The sequence below is a fragment of the Littorina saxatilis genome, linkage group LG8, assembly GCF_037325665.1.
Source record: "Littorina saxatilis isolate snail1 linkage group LG8, US_GU_Lsax_2.0, whole genome shotgun sequence".
In the NCBI taxonomy this organism is placed as follows: Eukaryota; Metazoa; Mollusca; class Gastropoda; order Littorinimorpha; family Littorinidae; genus Littorina; species Littorina saxatilis.
The window spans coordinates 26,977,097-26,997,066 of record NC_090252.1 but is presented as its reverse complement, the minus strand read 5'-3'; the positions used below and the strand labels follow the sequence as shown (position 1 = coordinate 26,997,066).

The following is a 19,970-nucleotide window of genomic DNA, read 5'->3' as shown; positions in this document are numbered from 1 at the left end:
AACCCCTGTTCCCGCACTGGTAACATACATCCCTCCCCCCCCTCCCCTCCCCCCGCCGTCCCACAATAAAAGTACGCAGAATAAGATAGGGTCCCCCCCCCCCCCCCCACTATCAACTGCTGTAAGAACTGAACATGTTCCATACTGATAAAATGTACCTCTAAAACAGCACATAAAAATAAACTCTTCCAACACATCACAGTGGTTAAAAAACGACTAAAACTACTAACATACTAGATGTGTATTCCGGTAATATAACCAGCTGCTAAAACATAGTCTGGCTTCATCGCGTCACAGTGGGGTCACCATACTAAAACCCACTCTATAGATCACAGTATGTAATGTCAGCTACTAAAAGCATACTCCTAGAACATCCTACAACGTGTCACAATCTGTAGAGTTCATTTACCGGTTATTAAAAGCCAGGACAGCCTGGGGGTAGAAACTGTTTCTGAGTCTTGCCGTACGGCATCTGAGGGTTCTGAGCCTGCGCCCCGAGAGCAGAGGCTGGAAGAGATGACCAGCCGGGTGTGTGGGATCCTGCATGATGGACCTACATTTCCTCATCATGCGCAGGATGTGAAGGGAGTCTATAGAGGGGAGATCTCTGCCAATGATCCTGCTGGCAGCCCTAACGACCTTCTCCAGTTTTTCTTTCTCAAACTGGCAGGAGCTGCTGTACCAAACCGTGATAGAAAAGGTAAGGAGACTCTCTACAGCAGCCCTGTAGAACTGGGACATGATGGAGGAGGACACTTTGAACTTCCTCAGCTGTCTTAGGAAGTAGAGACGCTGATGGGCCTTCTTTACTGAAAGGTCAGTATGAACAGCCCAGCTAAGGTCATTGGAGATGGTCACCCCTAGAAATTTGAAGGAATCAACCTGCTCTACGTTCTCGCCGCTGATGGTGAGTGGTAAGAGGGGAGTCTTTTTCTTCCTACGGTCAAAGACCATCTCCTTGGTTTTGGTGACGTTCAGGTCAAGGTCATTAGCCACACACCAGCCCGACACTCTCGCAACCTCCGCTCGGTACCCCGACTCATCACCGACACTGATCAGGCCTTCCAGAGTAGTGTCATCGGAGAACTTCAGGATGACTACTGAGGGGTCATGGCTCACGTTGTCGTTGGTGAAGAGGGAGAACAACAGTGGGGAGAGAACACACCCCTGTGGGGCACCAATGTTCAAGGTGATTGAGCTAGAAGTACTGCTGCCTACTCTTACAACCTGAGGCCTATCCAACAAAAAATCTAGAACCCACTTACAAAGGGATTCCTCGACGCACATGCCAGTGAGCTTGGAGAACAGTTTATGTGGAACAATGGTGTTAGAGGCAGAGCTATAGTCAATGAAAAGAACTCTAGCATAGCTACCAGCCTTCTCCAGGTGCTCAACAATATGATGTAGACCTAAGGCTACTGCGTCGTCCACAGAACGGTTGGCCCGATATGCAAATAGCTTGAATCAGACATGACTTCTAGTTCTAATAGACATGTCAAAAACCTCAATTTAAAGTTAGATTTAGTCATTTTAGATGGGGTTTTCAGGGATTTTCGGAGTCAAGTAGTACCCTGATTTTGTCACTTTTAAAACTGTGAATTAATTTTGGTTTCATTTCTGGTTTTTCTTTTAAGTTTGTTTTTGTTAGTTTTCCCTCACTTGTTGTTTAACATGAACCGGGGCGGGGATATAGCTCAGTCGGTAGCGCGCTGGATTTGTATCCAGTTGGCCGCTGTCGGCGTGAGTTCGTCCCCACGTTCGGCGAGAGATTTATTTCTCAGAGTCAACTTTGTGTGCAGACTCTCCTCGGTGTCCGAACACCCCCGTGTGTACACGCAATCACAAGACCAAGTGCGCACGAAAAAGATCCTGTAATCCATGTCAGAGTTCGGTGGGTTATAGTAGGTGCCAGCACTACTCTATACAGCTATGCGGGAAACTGACAAAACTCCTGAAAAAATGTGTTTGTTTGAGACGAGATTTCTCCCTTCATTGTTCACCCCCGTGTTTAAAACTTCTTGAGAAATAAAGATTGAACATTTATCTGTCGATTGCAGTGTTCGTTTGTCCATATTGTGCGAGAATGTGAGTGTAAAAATTAAATAGATATACCATCGATGCGCCGTGAACAAAGCGCACGCTGCAATGGCCGCCATATGTTTGCACTCGGGACGCAGTCGGGTGTCATCGAAAAACTCCGGTTTCACCGCCTAAAAGTTCCATTCATGCTATGCAAATGTGCGCAGTTCAAAGAGTAATGATTGAGCCGTATTTTCGTATTTTTTCTTTCATCAACAATTATTTCCAGTAAGAAAGATTGTCGATTAAAAGTAACGCTCAGAAAACATCTAACTTTAAAGAACTTTTTGTCATTATTTACAAAAGATAACCTATACATTACGGGTAGCGTCGGAAAGCTTGTTTTTCACTGAATTTAATGAGATGCGAAACTAATGTGTGGGACGCATGCGCACAAAACGCCAGCCAGCCAACCAACGTCGACCACCTCAAAAGCTGAATGTGCAAGCATGGCGTCTACCGAACATTCACGCGATCCACCTGACCCTCATTCAGCGTCATTTCTCCAGAAAATTGAAAGGTTTTTCGGTAAGCATAACAATTATTTCATAAAGAATTGGCATATGATTATTATTGTCGAAGGATTTGTGGTTATTTGCTGAAAAAATCAAGAAAAAGCAAATCGAAGACGCTCTCAATTTTAGAACAGAGGCTTCTAGAAATCCCGATGTGCTTGTTTCCAACTTCGGAGATTTTTTTTGTTTTGTTTCATAAAACCTGTTAAAAAATTATTGAAATTGAAAGGCAGATGCATTAGGAAGAGTTCTAACTTCGATGCAGTTCATTTTGTGGATTTGCTGCCTAAAATATTGATATAAAACGTAACGATGAAATACCGGAAGTGGTGTGTCGTAAGTTGTTACTCGTCTGTGTCGTCTGCTACTGCATTCGAACTGACACTCAAGGTTAGGTTTAGTTTTTGGCGAAGGACTTGCTTAGGCCGTGAAGCCTATTTAGCGTCCTCTCTCATGTTTTGGATTTCATTAATAGAAATCAAGCTGTCTTCATTTGATTAACGATCAAAAGAATACAGTAAGTTCATGTTACTTCGAGCTGTTGAAACTTAACATGTTTTACAAACTTAAGAGTTCCCCATGCTGTTTTAGTCACACTATCTGCATATTGATTTGTTTTTAAACCTTGAATTTGCTTTGTTTTCAAGAGAATGATGCTGAGCTGGACATAATGAGAAAGTACTTGAGCTGTACTGGGAGAGGTCGACGCCCCAAGTTGTCGACAAGCAGCCACTCACAGTGAAGTTGTTACAACTTGAACTACTGCGTCACGAGTAAGTAAATTATTTTTATGATCAAATTCTGCAATGTGTAAAACCTGTCAGTGTAGTTGTTACAACTTGAACTACTGGCGTACTGCGTCACGAGTAAGTATATTTCATTATCAAATTCTGCAATGTGTAAAACCTGTCATTGAAGTTGTTGTTACAACTTGGGACTACTGCGTCACGAGTAAGTATATTTCATGATCAAATTCTGTAATGTGTAAAACCTGTCATTTTAAAAGTCATCAAGTGTGTATTTACTGAAAGCTGGCCTTCCAAAGTACCAAGTGTTTTGTTTTGTCAACATTTTGTAACACACCAGCTTACAACTTATAAGGCAATCAATATATGTTGCAGGCTGGAGCTTAGCTGGCAAGCTGTTGATGAGGTTTTCGAAAAAGTGGCTGACAGAAATCTGCTGGGAGGTTTGCAGCTGAAAAGTGAAATTGAAGGAGTGGTGAAGGATGCAACACGGAGTACAGATGAAGATTTTCCTGCGTTTCTTCAGACAAGCTTAGCGACCTGTATTGAAGGCAGGAATGAAAAATGTTTGCGTATTGTACACTGAAAGTGAACGATCGTCTCCTGAAGCTTGGAGCCTGAACAAAGCGTCTACTGGAAAAATATATTATACAAGTAACCTTCAGAGGCATTTTATTCATGACTAACAGTATGTGTTCCTTATGATGAACAGAGACTGGAGGCCTAATGTGAAAATTCCATCTACAAAAGTTCTGAAGATATGCGTATTTAAAGTTGACTTTTTTTTTACCATGAGGCGACTAGATATCATGACTAAATCGCCTTCAGAAGGAATTTTGTTTTAATAATTGACATTTTGTCTTATTTTAGCATGTGTATATGTTGCTTAGGTTGTACACAAGCTGTTGACCAAAAATGAAAGCTCTGCGTGCAATAGATTTGAAGATACTGATTTTCAAAGTTGACTTTTTATACTGTGCGGCCACTGAAAATTGACTAAAAATTGTCTTCAGAAGCAAATACTTTGTAAAATACTGACACTAAGCACTGTTTAAGCATGAATATGTGTTGCTTAGTATGTATGGAAACTGCAGGCCCATTTTGAAATCTCTATCTGCAATAGATTTGAAGATATTGGTCCACCAAGTGTACATTTGGGTAAAATAGCGTTTTTTCCATTGTGCAAATTGATGTTTTTGCCAAGTTTGAAGCTCTGTAACTTTTTTTCAAATGAAGTGTAGGGCCTGAAAAAAAATAGGCTAAGTTAATATGTACTACTGTGCAAGGAAATTTATTGTGAGACATTTGTGTCCCATACATTTTGAACTGCAGACCTGCCAACATGGTACCCTGAACAATTTTTACACGCTTTCCAATTGATTTTGAAGCCACTTTAGCATGGCATTTCTCCCAATACCTTCACGCTGACACTACTGTTTTTTCTGATGTGTGCTGTCATGTACTTATATTTTACAAATATGCCATTCTCTGTACTGTACTTTGTTATTGTATGAAATGACAGGGGTGTAAATATGATGAAATATTTGTCGATCGTGACATGGGCGCTGGGTCCCGACTTTGATGGGCAATATCTCAGGACCTAATAAAGCTAGACACTTACTGTTTTGTTTGTGTTTCTTGTATTTGTGTGTAGTTTTCAAAAAAACACATTTCAACAGTGCTCACATAAATGAAAATTTTCACTGCTGGCACCTAGTTATAGAAACACGAAAATACCCAGCATGCTTCCCCCGAAAGCGGCGTATGGCTGCCTAAATGGCGGGGTAAAAACGGTCATACACGTAAAATTCCACTCGTGCAAAAAACACGTAGTATACGTGGGAGTTTCAGCCCACGAACGCAGAAGAAGAAGAAGTTTAACATGAACATACTAATTCTGATATTTTCTTTGTTTTAGAAAGTTGCAACGACAGATGATATTCAAGACTGGTTGCAGGTAAGTTTGTACGTATTTATATTTGTCACAATTTGTAAAAAAAAATAAAATTTTAAAACTGGTCTTTATTTGCATTAATTTATCTCATACACATAACCGATGGTAAGGACGAGTTTATCTATCCCTAATGTTTTTCTAATTCCTGGTACAGAAAGTGGAGCAGGCCTCCAGTAAGGCAGCAGAGACAGTGTTAGGCTGTGAAGGTGTTTCCCCCTACACAGCTGGTCGACACAGGGGTCACGCAAGAGTGAAAGGGGCGTCTGACCATGCCAGGATCCAGGACGAAGCTTACAGTGAAGGTTGGTTTTGTGTGTGTGCGTGTGTGTGTGTGTGTGTGTATTGATTCTTGCTAGTGTAAATTTGATACCTTAAACCAAAACAGATGCAGGGCATTCTTGTTACATATATACATGTATATATATATATATATAGATATATATCCATTGAGTCATCATAGCAGAGAATATAGTCTCCATCATTTACATACACACACACACAAAAACTATGGGGGTTAGACCATTATTTTGTCCAGAAAAAAAATTAAATGATTAGTCTTACATTTATTTTCCTAAATAGAGCTCCCCTCATTTCAATTAAATGTAAACATTGAGATTTTCATACAAAAGGTACATTTAGGGAGTAGATTAGCACTAGCAGTGACAGTCTCTATTTTTGTTATTATTAATTGTCATTTTGTCATTTTCTTTGTGTTGACTAGCCCAAGATTTGCTGAATGAGTGGATTACGCAGAAGGTCAGTCTGCATGATGATGACCTTGAGGATGACCCTGACCTTGCAGAGCATGATCCATGGAGGAAAGAAGAATTGGGGTCAAAGGCACGGCGGGAATGGGATCAGCTGTTGAATGGGAACCTTGATGAACTGGGAACTGATCAGCCCACACCAAGGTTTACCTTGACACACACAGATGAAGGCGGTAAGCATCCGTCTAGGCTACCATGCTAAACGATAGTGTACATTTGGTCTTTTGCGTGAGTCATTTGAAAAAAAGGAGTGGCATTGTTACTGGTTATATTGCTAAAGCTAATGAGAAATGGATATAGACATTGTAAATCATTTCCAGCTTTAAGTTAACATACTTTTCAGCATGTGATTGGTTTTGGAGACATTTATGGGCAATTTCAATAATTTCATCAAGTTCCACAAATATTACAGCACAGGTTTTTTTCTGCCATCTGTGATCAAAGTCTTTTGTACATGTGTATGTGTCTAAATGCTTGATCCAGGCCATTTTTCTCAATGTTTTGTTTATGTTTCCTTTTTAAATCAAAAGAATTGTTTATCAATGTTTGAGACAATTGTTGGTAAATGTTTCAGACCCGTACGCCAACCTGTATGACCTTGAAGACGACGAAGCGGTGTCCACGGTGCTAAGGACCATGCTGGACAAGGACCTGGTCAAGGATTCGGTGCGCCGAGACCTGGGTTTTGACCACGACACCAAGGCCCATGATCCTCGCACCAAGATGGCCCTGCGACACCAGAGGGTGAAGGAGAACCGAGAGAAGCGAGAGAAGGAGCTGAAAAGACAGCGCAATGATGCCGAGACCAAGAAACAAGCCAGGCTGGCTGCCAGACACATTGTCATGAAGGTCAGGAGATCAGCGGAGGGTGTTGTAGGTAGTCGGGTCTTTGATTGAGTGTATGTTTTCTTGTTACTTTCAGCTGAGAAAAGACTTGGGTCAGGAGTTATTTACTTGATGCAACCATGCAACCATTTAACCAATGAGTTAAACTGACACTCTGTGTGTGTGGGCGTGTTATCTTGAGGTAAATTGGCTGATGTTTAAACAGCAATGTATGTATTGAGGAAATCGGGAGGGAATTCCTCATATGTTTTGCTGCTTCTATATATATATACGACTTGTGTCTGTCTGTGTGTGTGTGTGTGTGTGTGTGTGTGTGTGTGTGTGTGTCTGTTCGCGATGCACGGCCAAAGTTCTCGATGGATCTGCTTCAAATTTGGTGGGCATATTCAAGTAGACCCCGGACACAACCTGGTCGATGAGAATTTTCAACACGTGCTCTACTTCTTTCCGGCGAAGCCGGCTACCCGGCAAAGCGGGTATTCATCTAGTAGTGGATAATTGGGGTTAAATAAGAGAAATATGTTGACTCTTGTCAGTTTTTCTTTCCAGATGTATTTGGTCTTTTGTGTATTGGGTATATTTCAGGAAATGGTTGGTTTTCTGTGCTTAGGAGGAGAAAGTGAAAGAGATAAAAGTGAAGAGAGAAGAACATGAGGTGCGCAAGCAGATGACCCAGATACGCAAAGAGATGCAAGAGACACGCAGACAGGAGGCTGAGGAAAGACTCAGGCAAGGCGCTTATTTTTCTGCTGCAACCATGTTATGAATGAGTTATGTGTGTGTGTGTGTGTGGTTGTCTGTGTCTAGGTGTTTCTGTTTCCAGCAGCAAGGGATATCTGTTTTGTCAAGGCATTTGTAAACTAATCTCTTACTTTATTTTCATATAAGTGGAGTTGAAGTTTGAATATGTACAGAAAGTGTTCAAGCTCTATAGTTCTGAAGTTTCTTTGTCCGCTGTAATTTACTGAACAAAACGCATTTTGCAGAAATGATTTTGTGAATAAGTACTTTGTTCTAATGAGAAATGTTAGTACCCTGTGAACAAACTACTGTTTAAACGTGTAAAAAAATTTTAATTCCATTTGATTCTCTGTCTTTGGTTGTTTTCTTCTTTTGAAATGTGCCTTCAATGTCAGCCAGGCATGTCATAACGTCTCTAGGGGTTGTTGTCATTGTAGGAGCCAGCAGGAGGCAGAGGAGAAAGCGCGACGGGCCAGAGAAGAGGTGGAGCGTCAAGAGGCGGCCGAAAGGCAAGAAATGTTTCACAGAGCACACGAGATGAAAGAGAGAAAGCAGGCCAAGCTTGCCCAGAGAGAGCTGGAAAAGGCGAGGCAGGCAGCACACAAGTTGAGGGTGAGTAGTGGTGCTAAGAGAGCTGAATCAGGGAGTTCACTGTGCAATGAATAGAGCACATACTTCTCACACATGTGGACTGGGTTCGGTCCCCACTAACTTGTTTGGTCACTCCAGTGTACTCAGCTGAGAGTGGGTATCTGGTGGTGTTGAGGGAGGGGGAAAGTTCAGGCTGTAAAGAAGAGAAGCGGACAACGCCTTGTAACATTTGCTCAGGAGAAGTCTCTGACATCTTGCTTCCCTTTAAAAGGAACACTTTTCAGATCTTGCCAGGATTTTACATTGGGATAAGACCAGTCATCTTGGTCACATATAAAACAAGTCGCGTAAGGCGAAAATACAACATTTAGTCAAGCTGTCGAACTCACAGAATGAAACTGAACGCACTGCAATTTTTCAGCAAGACCGTATACTCGTAGCATCGTCAGTCCACCACTTGTGGCAAAGGCAGTGAAATTGACAAGAAGAGCGGGGTAGTAGTTGTGCTGAGAAGGATAGCACGCTTTTCTGTACCTCTCTTCGTTTTAACTTTCTGAGAGTGTTTTTAATCCAAACATATCATATCTATATGTTTTTGGAATCAGGAACCGACAAGGAATAAGATGAAAGTGTTTTTAAATTGATTTCGAAAATTTAATTTTGATCATAATTTTTATATTTTTAATTTTCAGAGCTTGTTTCTAATCCAAATATGACATATTTATATGTTTTTGGAATCAGGAAATGATGAAGAATAAGATGAACATAAATTTGGATCGTTTTATAAAAAAAATTTTTTTTTTACAATTTTCAGATTTTTAATGACCAAAGTCATTAATTAATTTTTAAGCCACCAAGCTGAAATGCAATACCGAAGTCCGGCCTTCGTCGAAGATTGCTTTACAAAAATTTCAATCAATTTGATTGAAAAATGAGGATGTGACAGTGCCGCCTCAACTTTTACAAAAAGTCGGATATGACGTCATGAAAGACATTTATCGAAAAAAAGAAAAAAACGTCCGGGGATATCATTCCCAGGAACTCTCATGTAAAATTTCATAAAGATCGGTCCAGTAGTTTAGTCTGAATCGCTCTACACACACACACGCACAGACAGACAGACACACAGACAGACACACACACACACACACACACACACACACACATACACCACGACCCTCGTCTCGATTCCCCCTCTATGTTAAAACATTTAGTCAAAACTTGACTAAATGCAAAAATCAACAGCCTTGAATCTTACTGTGCACAGAGTTAAGTTTGTAATATTTTGGAAGAAACTAGTATTTCAACAAAAATGTCAACTCGCCACAGCAAGCAGTCAGGGTGTTGACTGTTGGCATGTGTCCAAGTGGAAGGACGGTCTATGTTAAATCCTGGCTACATCTGAGATGGTCAGCCAAACTGTTTTCACGGGAAGGAGTGTGCCTTTACTGACTTGTTACAGGACTACCTATACCATTTCCCTTTACCTATGTATTGCTACTAGGATGGTAAGCACACAGAGAGTCCAGTAAACATGAGAATGGTCTTTGGTGTCTTTCAACAGTATGCCATGAGTTTAGGTAATGTTTTGACTCTCAAAACATCCTTTCTATTCTATTAATTTAAGCTGAAGTCACAAGTAAATTATGTTCTCTAATGTTCGTTCTGTTTGTTACAGATACTTCATAAGAACTTCACCGCATGGTATGACGTGGTGTTGTACCGACGGTTGTGTTATGGCAAGGCACGGGCCATGGCTGACTGGAAACTGACCCTCCGGATGTTTAATGCTTGGCACTCTTACACACGATCACAGCGCATCACCATTGAAACAAAACAACATGAACACAATGTTGTGGAAGAGAACAGGTACTGCTGTCAATAGTCAATGTTCAGAAATAGTTCTGTTGAGTTCGTTTTATTTTTTGTGGTGTGCCTTAAAAATGAGGTAAACTTACAATTATGTTTAGTCTAACAACCGTGATCATCACAGTGAAAAATAAGCTCTGATGTGTATTTATTTTATGGGGTGTCTAATTGATATAATGCACTTTTTATTCAAAAATAAGCAAATCGGAGCTCATGATCACTGCCTCGATGATCACTTGGCTGCCGATTGAAACGATGACTAATGAATGATCAACACACATGGCAACTTTTGATTTGGCAGCCATGTGATTGGCAGAGCTATTTGGGGAAAATGTCTATTTATCCTAGAGTAAGATAATAATACAGCAGACTTCCACTAACTCGCGGTCTTTGGGGTCCAAAGATTTTTGATCGCGATATATCCGATTCGCGATGCAGTTTGGGGTCCAATTAAAGGGAAGAAACCGCGGTTATTTCCCTTGTTGGTCACAAAAAGCCTGTGAGCGTCACGTTGGCGTGTGTGCGTTTGCCGTGTAAGTGCATGTGTGTGTGTGCGTGCATGTGTGTATGTGCGTGCGTGTGTGTACACTGTACGCGTATAGCGACTCACTGCTGCACACACACACACTAACTGACAATGAACAGAACGCAAGCCATAGTGAATTACCACATTTTTTTATTTCGTTTGGAAACGCAAGAAGCTGAAGCACTTCATGGCGCCTGTAGAAAATCCGGGGCGTCTAGCTGAGATCGCGATTAGCGGGACTCGAGTGTTAAATTGCATGCCTGACTAGATTGCAGAAGACTGAAGCGCAGTTTAAGGACTTGATTGGCGCCTGTGGCCACCCGGACCGTCTAGCAGAGATCGCAATTAGCTGGACTCGAGTGTTCAACTGCACGCCTGACTGGCCATACTGACTGGTCAGATACTAACCTCTATAGGCACGTGGCCAATTTGACGATACCGATCGTGGCATGAAAGTTCTTGACTGAGTGGGGCACGTGCGCGTGAAAGGTTTGTTTTTCTTTTGTTCGCAGGTCTAGATCAACCCGTAATGTACACAACCTGAAAACACACACGTACACACGTAGAACACTATTTGCAGAGACTGAGGGAGAGAAAGAGAGAGAGACTGATAAGATGAAATGACAATTTACTGCATGATGAAAGGCCATCGGACCCATCGGGCAGAAGTGGTGGTTATGATAGAAAAATTTTCATGATCTGTACTATTTTTTGGCCTTTACGTGACTAATTTAGAACATTTTTTCATGATCTGTACTATTTTTTGGCCCTTACGTGACTAATTTTGTAAATTTTTTTTTAAAAGGTCGGTCCTGGTTTTTTCGGGGTCCAAGAGGTCTCCGCGATATAGCCGAATTCGCGATTTAGTGGACCGCGAGTTAGTGGAAGTCTGCTGTACTGTAAAGAACAGTCACCAGATACCAATACTGGTCATTTTGTCTTTGTTTGATTTCCTCTTGATTTAGTTAAGAATACATTACCTAAAATCATTTCAAGAGAGAGTGAAGGGAGAAGTGAACATGTGTCATTTGATTTCTGTGAAGGTTGATACTTATGATGAGCTATTATCATCTTTCATACATTTTCAAAAAGGTCCCCAAAATAGACGTTTTGCTGCAACTCTTTGTAAAAAAATAGTTGAAGCTGCAGGTTCAAAAAATGTCATAATGTGTTGACAAGTAGCTATTACCAGTAGTTGCAGAGCTTTTTCTTCTTTTTTTTAATGAATATCAGCCTTAGTTCTCAGTTAGGAAAAAATATTGGGCGACATTATATTTTTGCATGAAAATGGTATGTCAGGCTTTCATTCTAAATTCATAAAAAAATATTGGTAATGTTTTTTTCAAAAAGCGCTCCTGTAACTACTGGAATAATTCATTAACAATGATTGGGGGGAAAAAATTAGTAGTCTACCACAAGTAGATGGGAAATGAAGACCATCATCGTGTGGTTAACGTCCTTGAAAATCATTCACATTCTGAGGAAATTGCATTTGAAAGTTTGTGAAGTGTTTTGCTGCGCACAGTGAAGACAGATTGACAAACCAAGAGTATGATTGTGTGCATTCGGGTACTTTTCACTGACATTTTCCCATTCTCCAAGTACTGGTTGGTCCGGTGTCAGAATAATGTGACTGGGTGAGACATGAAGCCTGTGTTGCGACTTCTGTCTTGTGTGTGGCGCACGTTAAATGTCAAAGCAGCACCGCCCTGATATGGCCCTTCGTGGTCGGCTGGGCGTTAAGCAAACAAACAAACCATTCTCCAAGTACTCTTCACAATCCCCTATCAGTCCAAAGTTGCACTTATGGACATCAGACTGATGCTACACTCAATAAAACATCAAGTACAGTGATTATGATCAGCTGGAAATAAGGCGTTTGGAATTTTATTTGCAACTCTCGATGTTCTCAGTTTTATCGCAGGAGCAGGCATATGGTTTCTGCTAATTCTTGTTTCCATCACACAAAAACTGGTCGAGTTTTGATCGGAAATTGCTTCAAAGTAAGCATTATTTTTTTCCAAAACTCATGCAGCTATAGGTTAAGTCGAGCTTCTGCCAAAATAAACTCTAGACAGAATGCTTCCCTGACAAGTTCAAGGGATTCAATGATCTAGAGGGAGAAAAGAATATCAAGTTCTTATTAGTAAAATAGATTCGGGATGAAATCCGACAGATTTTAAAATGCACCTATCAGTTGTTGCGTTCCTTGAATGAGAAAAGTTGGATTTTGCAACGAAGCAAATATCTAAGTCAAAATATCATTGTCTCACCAAGAATTAGATACATGAGTGGAAGATGGGTCCGAAGTTCGATTAGCAGTACTTTAGGGTGTAACTGGGACAGTCAGGGTGGAGTTTATGTGAGATAAACAAGGCCTGACGTCCTACCTGTTATTCAGACATCGCGGACTCAACATTCACACCGACCGCTAAGCTTATTCTTCTTCGCTGCTCGATCTGCCGCACTTTGTAACTTCCTCTGCCTCTTGCATGATGGATACCCGCCGAATTTATCTTTTAGAGGCCGAGTTGAGAGAAACATTGCTGTCCGAGACGTCGAACCGATTCAAAATAACGTTCGCGTGTTTATGCGGATATGGTGCGCGCGCATGCGCAGAACGACTTCCCGGCTAAAAGTTATTGGTAATGACCAATCAGCGAATAGATTTTAAAAGGTGAAGGTCACTTTTCCAAACATGGAACATTTTGCCTGTGAAAGTATCCTTCGCTAGCTCTGTATTGTGTCCGTTGAGCGGTATAAACAGACTTTATTTTCATGACTGTGACATCGTCAAAAAAACGGGATTTCTCGCTGAGTACGGTGCATGCAATAAATCTGACAAACTCATCAATATGTTGCTGCTGCTCTGCCGTGAAAAAATCGATTTTTCACAAAGTTTGCAGATTTTTAGCATTCATTCACTTTGCAAATCATCACTTTATTGAAAAAAAAAGGGGATGCAATTGACAAAAGAAACAACATGCAGTTATTCTAGGGTGTTCAAAGTACCTAAATATGCTGAAAACCCAAATCACATCATGGTACTATTTTGGATCAAAATTCCGTGCCACCTCTGCCCTTAATATGCCATGTTACTCAGAAAACGTACTCACAATTGAAGAAAATAGGTTAATTAGGCACTAAGTTTGCATGCTTCGTGGAGACAAGCTAGACCCGTCTCAGTCTTCGGGTTAAGCCTAGCGAAGCCTAGCGAAGCCTTAGTACATGTAGTCTCGGTGATGGCTGTTTTTTGTAAGTGTTGATCTTTTAGTTTCAAGCCGACATATTGACTAAATGTTGTTATATCTCTTCACACAACTTGTTTTGTTGTGTGTTTAGAAAATGTCCAGCAAGACGTTTTGAACATTTGTTCTCAGAAAAGCCATGGTGGCCAAGAAGCACCACTACCTGTACCAGCTGCGCAAGCATTTCTGTGCGTGGCGAGACTTTGTCAGTCAGCAGGAGGAGAAGCAGCGCCTGGAGCAAGCCCAGGAAGCCACGCGCTCCAAGATGATGAAGCTGCTGTCTGCCGTGGCCGATGGATCTTTGGGGGAAGGAAGACAGGGGGAAACCGGAATAATGGAGAGCGATAGAAAAGAGAAGACTACTGCTCATGGTGGTGCTCACAAAGTGGTGGATGAGTTGGTGAGTCTTTTGAATTTTGTTACGTGTACTAATCAACGAATGCACCTAAGCTCTCTGAATATATATAGACAACAACAGTAAGTGAAAGTAAAGTAAAACTGGTCACCTGGCACCTGAGAAAATAAGAAGCATCGGGTGCCAGCACTGTTGTGTGTTTTCAGTGTCCACAGTGAGCCCATTGTTTGCTTAGATCTTGTCATCATAGCGCTCTGTCTCACTTGGTTATCATTTTAATTATTTCTTTCAAATCTGTTCCTGAAGACTGATTTTGTCCCAGGCATTGTTCCTGCAAGATTTCTTATCATTTCTTTGATAGTTTCCCACTGACGTGATAATGTTAGTGAAAAACTATTAGATTTTGTTCTGAGCTGGGCGTTAGTAAGAACATAGTAGATTTTGTTCTTGGTTGGGCAGAAGTTTTGTTAATTCAAGACAACATCTGGGGATACTCAAAACACTCAGTTCACCTCAGCTCAAGTACAGACTGGAACCTCCATGGAACTTTACAAATTTGAGAAATCAGGTCTGAAAAAGGAGAGAGTACAGAGAGATTACAACAGAAAATCTTAAACAAGATCTTAAAAGGACAGAAGTATTAAATAATGGCCAGGGGGGGGGGGGGGTCGCATGCCGCAAATGGCTCTGCTGTGAGAGCGTAAAACATTTTCTCTCTCTTGAAAAAGGGGTTTCACTGCACTCGTGTATTTCTCTGTGAAGCATGAACTGTTCAAGCAGCCGGCACGCCGCACGGCGTGGGAAGAGGACAGCGACACGTCCCCCTTCTCCTCCTCCCGCCCCCAGTCCTCCCTCAGCAGTGCCAGTGCCAGCAGAATGGGCCAGGGGCAGAGAATCCCCATGGAACCGTGGCAGATCACACGCAAACACGCCCAGCTCAGCAAGGAGGAGATGGCCAGACTGATGCACGCAGGATCTCCACAGCTAGGGGAGGAGGGGTCAGAGGTCACCAGTCAACACTCAGACACCAAGGTCAGTATTAACACTGTCCGCTGTTTCGTGTCTGAACATTTTTGACGGCTGGTTTGTGTCCCATTTTTTCCTGATGGCTGTTTCGTGTCCCAACATTTCTCAAGGCTGTTTCGTTTCCCAAAACTTGCCACTTTTTGTAGTGGCACCAGTGCTGCACCATTCTTTTGTATAATTACTTTTGCACAGACTGGCACATTTTAGTAGAAAAGAAGAATGTAACATGTCTCTGCGATAACCATATGTCATAAAGTGGTTTGCATGTGAAATAAATGAAATTACTTTCATATGTACGTGTTCTGCCCTATTGCACTGTCTCTACCCTTTTCACACCAAACACTTCAACAACAGAATTTGGGAGGATACAGGCTCATTATTTCCTCAACCAAAAACAACATACTTCTTCACTTCAAATACATCAATACGAATCAACTTTTCGACACACAGTTCGCACAATCTTTTAGCTTTCACTCAATGCATGTAAATACATATTAAATCACATATTCTTACTCCAACTCACATAAATAGCATTAACTTCAGTTTGATGCGTAAGACTTGAAGTACTAACCCTGGAAACAGGGGGAGGTAACTCCCAAAACAAAACAAAACCTTGACAACAAGGTCCTGGTAGTTACCTCCCCTCACCGGCCGCCCGCGCATGCGCGGCACATATCGCCGGTATACTCATTCCCTTCTTCAACACGGTTGTGTTCAGACGTGTTTGTACTTGCTAGGCTTTTCAGCCTTTGGTCTCCTGTGAGGAGAACCTTTGACCCTGGTACATCTTGCTAGCTGTTGGTGAGATCTTTCTTGTTTACAACGTTTGTTTATTGTCACTGTTCACGGGTGAAAATGTCTCTCTCCGTTTTCACGGAGTTCGTTTCATTTTCACTATGGCGGGAGAGAGCAGTTGCTCACTCCGTCGAGTTTTGTCTTCCCCGCCGAGCAGTTACTTTGTTGTTCAAGCTTAAGTCTAGTGACTTATCTGTAACGTTTTTCTTGTTATAGTTTGTGCCGCCATTTGCATTTGTTGGTAAATGGTGTTGTACTTTGTGCTCCGTCTTACGGAGTTGTACTTTTAACATGGCGACATTACTGTAGTGCTGCCAGGCAGGCGACATTTGTTTTCCTGCTGAGCGGTTTGTTCTGTTGTTTAAGCTTAAGTCTAGTGACTTATCTTTTACAGGTTTTTGGTTGAGCTTGCGCCGCCTTGGTTTTCCTAATTTATGTTAAAGCTTGTTCTCCGTTCACGGAGTTGTAGTTTCAACATGGCGGACATAAGCTGTAGCGCTGTTAGACAGGTGACCTTGTTTACCTGCTGAGCAGTTCGTTCTGTTGTGTAAAGCTTAGGTCTAATGACTTATCTTTTACAGATTATGTTTGGCTTTAGCTGTACCGCCTTTTGCGTTTTGGTATTGTGTTGTTTACTGGATGTCTCCGTATTCACGGAGTTCTAGTCTTCAACATGGCGGGCATGAGTTGTGACGTGCCAGGCAGGTACTTTGTTACCTGCTGAGCAGTTCGTCTTTATTTTGCTTAGGCCGAAATGATTTTTCTGTAGAGATCTTCTTTTAGCTATGCTAATTTATAACACTCTATTAAGGGGTTCCTTGCCTTTTATCTGGTCGAGATCTTTTGACCGGGTTAGCATAGAATCGTTATGGTCGTTCGACCCTTTTGTTGTGTTATTGCCTACTTTGCTCCTGGTCAGTAGGTCAGGGAAGGCTTGGTTGTGCCGTCTTCGCGGCGTTCCACCCGGTGTCGGCTATTCTGCTGACGCTGTCGGGGTTTTACGCCGTCAGCTGCCGTGTTCTCTGCGGATGTGGCTTTCCCTCTACCGTCGGGTTCTGCCGACGAGGTACGTACTTTTGAAAGTTCGTTGCGTTCGGCACCAGGAGTGGTGCTCGTCTCGACGGAAACCCCACCTGTGGCGTGGGGGTCGGTCAGTCCGGCTCCTCGTACATGGGTTCTACTGCTTCGGCAAAGGGGTTTCCGGCCACAGGATCACTTTCGAGGGATCGTGGCACTTTCATTTCGTTACCATCGACTTCCGGTTCGAATCCTGCGGGGGTTCCGGTCGTTGGTGGTAAGGGCAATCCGTTTCCTGCCTACGCTTCCGCTCAGGCGGTTGCGGACGGTGGGGGACTGGATGTGTCAGCTTCCGGTCAGAACACGGTGTGTTTCCGGTCGCTTTCCCGTCCGGATTGCCCGCTACCCCGGTTCCGGTTCGCCGGTTCCGGGGTAGAATTTTGGAAAGTTCGATGTGTCTGCACACTAAGGTTGTAGTTCGTCTCGACGGAAACCCTACCTGTCTATTTGGGGTCGATGAGCTCGGCTTCTCGTGACAGGTTCTACTGCTTCGGCAAAGGGTTTCCGGCCACAATATCACTTGCATGTGATCGTGGCACTTTCCGTTTGTTGCCATCAGCTTCCGGCTTCGTTCCTACGGGGTTTCCGGTGGTTGGTGGCAACGTCAATCTGTCTCTCACTGCCGCTTTCGCTCGTTCGGTCGGATGGTGGGGGACTGAACGTGTCAGCTTCCGGGCAGAACACTGCTGCGTTTCCGGTTGCTTTCACTCGGGATTGCCAGCTACCTTTCCTTACTGGTTCCTCATAGTGCAGCTGCATGAGGTTTCGGTACTGGGGATCATCATTTCCGGTGCGGATCAATGGTGGTTCCGGGATTGGTCAGTCTACGTCGGATGACTTTGTTGTTTCAGACGGTACAGACTTTGACGAAGATCGGGTCGACTCTTCTTAGGTCGAGTCTACCTTTCGAGTCTAGAAGAGACTTCCTCGGCCATTGGTTTTGGCCGCTGGGGTTACTTTGATTTGTGGAAGGTGTGATGGCTGCTTCTCACTTGCAGCTCCACCGTCTTCTGCATTTGTCACATTGCCGGCCACCTCCGTTTCCGCTTAGTCGGTTTCGGGCTGCGGTAGCGTTCTTTCTTTACCGGTTCCGCACAGTGTGGCTGCACGGGGTTCCGGTACTGGGGGACAATCATTTCCGGCTTCGGCCAATGATGGTTCTGGGAACAATGACTCTTTGCCAAGTAGACTTCCAATGTCAACCCTTTGGGTTTCAGGTTGTCGGTGGTATTGGTATCCTGTCTCTCACTTCTGTTTTCGGAGTGAAGGACTGTACGCATTAGCATCATCTCACACTGCCACGGTGTTGCGGGTGTTTTGCACTAGGGATTTCGGCTAATTCTGGTTCGTCTTTCGACGTTCCAGGTAATCGTAGCACTTTGTTCTTGCCTGTCCGCAACTTCTGATGTCAACCCTTTGGGGTCCAGGTTGTTGGGGGCAGTGATGCCATGTATCTTACTTCCTGTTCCGCTGCGGCTGTTTAGGATGGTAAGGTTTTGTACGTGATGGCATCTATGATTACTGCTTGCGTCGGTCCTCGCGTCTGACTTTTGGTCTCTCAGCGGAACAGACGCGTTCTGGATTTTCGGCCATACTCAGGGTGTTTCTTGATTGGCGGCGAAATTAATTCCGGATTTTTCTTGAGGTTGCTCCTTTGTTCATGCCACTCCAGGCTTCGGCCATTGTTTTTCCGCTCTTTCGGTTGCTAACGTACGACCAGAATCGCGGCTTTCTCGTGCTATCTCCATCTGCTCTTGCAGGGGCTGGAGAAGATTACTGGGTCAGGTGTACTTATTGTTTTCCGTTCACTGGGCACACCGTACATCTCCTTTTGTCAGGATCTTTCTGGTCTTTTCCTGCTGCTACTCAGGATGACTACGAATCTGATCAGCATTCTACTTACGTTAGAATCGGTTAACAGACTTTCTTTCGAGTGGCGAGGTCATTCACGACAGCTGTCGGTCTATGAGCATTCATCTTTTTGTCCTCTCGAGGAGGTTGTTCGGACTTTCTTTTAACTTCCTCTGTTTTGACAAGAAGTGTCTGAAGTCAGTTTGGGGGCAACATGACTGCCGGTTACGGCGACCTTGTCTTACCTACGGATAACGACAGTCCAGTTCTTAGTCTTAGTCATTCATTGGTACTTTCTGCCACGACCCACGAAGTTATGAGTACTTGTCTTTGCTAGACTTGGACTCCTAACGCAGGATGTTTTACTGCGTCATCCGCTCGGTCTTGTTTACTTTGGCTAACCGTTTGAATCAAGCTGGGTTCACAGCTTGGTTCATTGGAGGGTGAGTGTTCCTGGTAGTTTGGGTACTTCAGGAACACGTATGCTCTTTCTTGAGCTTTCTCTCACCGATGAGGGCTTGATATCTTTTTCTCAGGCATCACTCGTTTATCGGGAGGAGATCGGTCACGAACTGACGTCATCTCCTAAGCCTGGCGGGCTTCACGCCCTCCCAAGGTGTAACATAGTGACATTATGCTTTAACGGTCGCTACAGGGTTCGTCCTAATCAGTTCTGTGTGGACAACCTTAGGCTCTGATCGTTCCACGTTCGGCACTACAGCAAGCTCCCACTTGATGCTTGCTTCCTTACTTGTCGATTAAATTTCATAGCTTCTTGCTAGTGAGAATTGAGTTAAGACTTTTGCCGCTTTTGATCAAAGCCGCATTGGTTCTTGATGAGCAATCTCGGTTCATCTTTTGATAAGAGGTTGCATTCTCGCCGATCTGCAAATTGTTTCCTTTGTTTTCGGCTTTAAGTCTTTCGACTCTTTTGTGTAAGAGTCTAGTAAGGCCAGATGTTTTCCGACATTTGTCTTGCTCTAT

At 43.0% G+C, this 19,970-nt stretch overlaps 1 protein-coding gene and 1 long non-coding RNA gene across 2 annotated transcripts in view; both read left to right on the top strand.

Annotated features, from left to right (window-relative positions):
• Window positions 1–19,970, top strand: part of LOC138973178 (coiled-coil domain-containing protein 191-like) — a 34,280-nt gene that overhangs the window by 2,018 nt on the left and 12,292 nt on the right. The window contains exons 2-10 of the mRNA XM_070345867.1: window positions 5,259–5,297; window positions 5,449–5,596; window positions 6,016–6,234; window positions 6,636–6,910; window positions 7,518–7,636; window positions 8,086–8,260; window positions 9,918–10,108; window positions 14,015–14,282; window positions 15,000–15,269. Of these exons, the coding sequence (XP_070201968.1) occupies window positions 5,259–5,297; window positions 5,449–5,596; window positions 6,016–6,234; window positions 6,636–6,910; window positions 7,518–7,636; window positions 8,086–8,260; window positions 9,918–10,108; window positions 14,015–14,282; window positions 15,000–15,269 (1,704 nt within the window). The remainder of the gene's footprint in view (window positions 1–5,258; window positions 5,298–5,448; window positions 5,597–6,015; window positions 6,235–6,635; window positions 6,911–7,517; window positions 7,637–8,085; window positions 8,261–9,917; window positions 10,109–14,014; window positions 14,283–14,999; window positions 15,270–19,970) is intronic.
• On the top strand, window positions 2,475–4,391 carry LOC138973169 (uncharacterized). The gene is made up of 3 exons (XR_011457904.1): window positions 2,475–2,607; window positions 3,242–3,367; window positions 3,716–4,391. It is a non-coding gene; the product is annotated as an uncharacterized lncRNA (long non-coding RNA).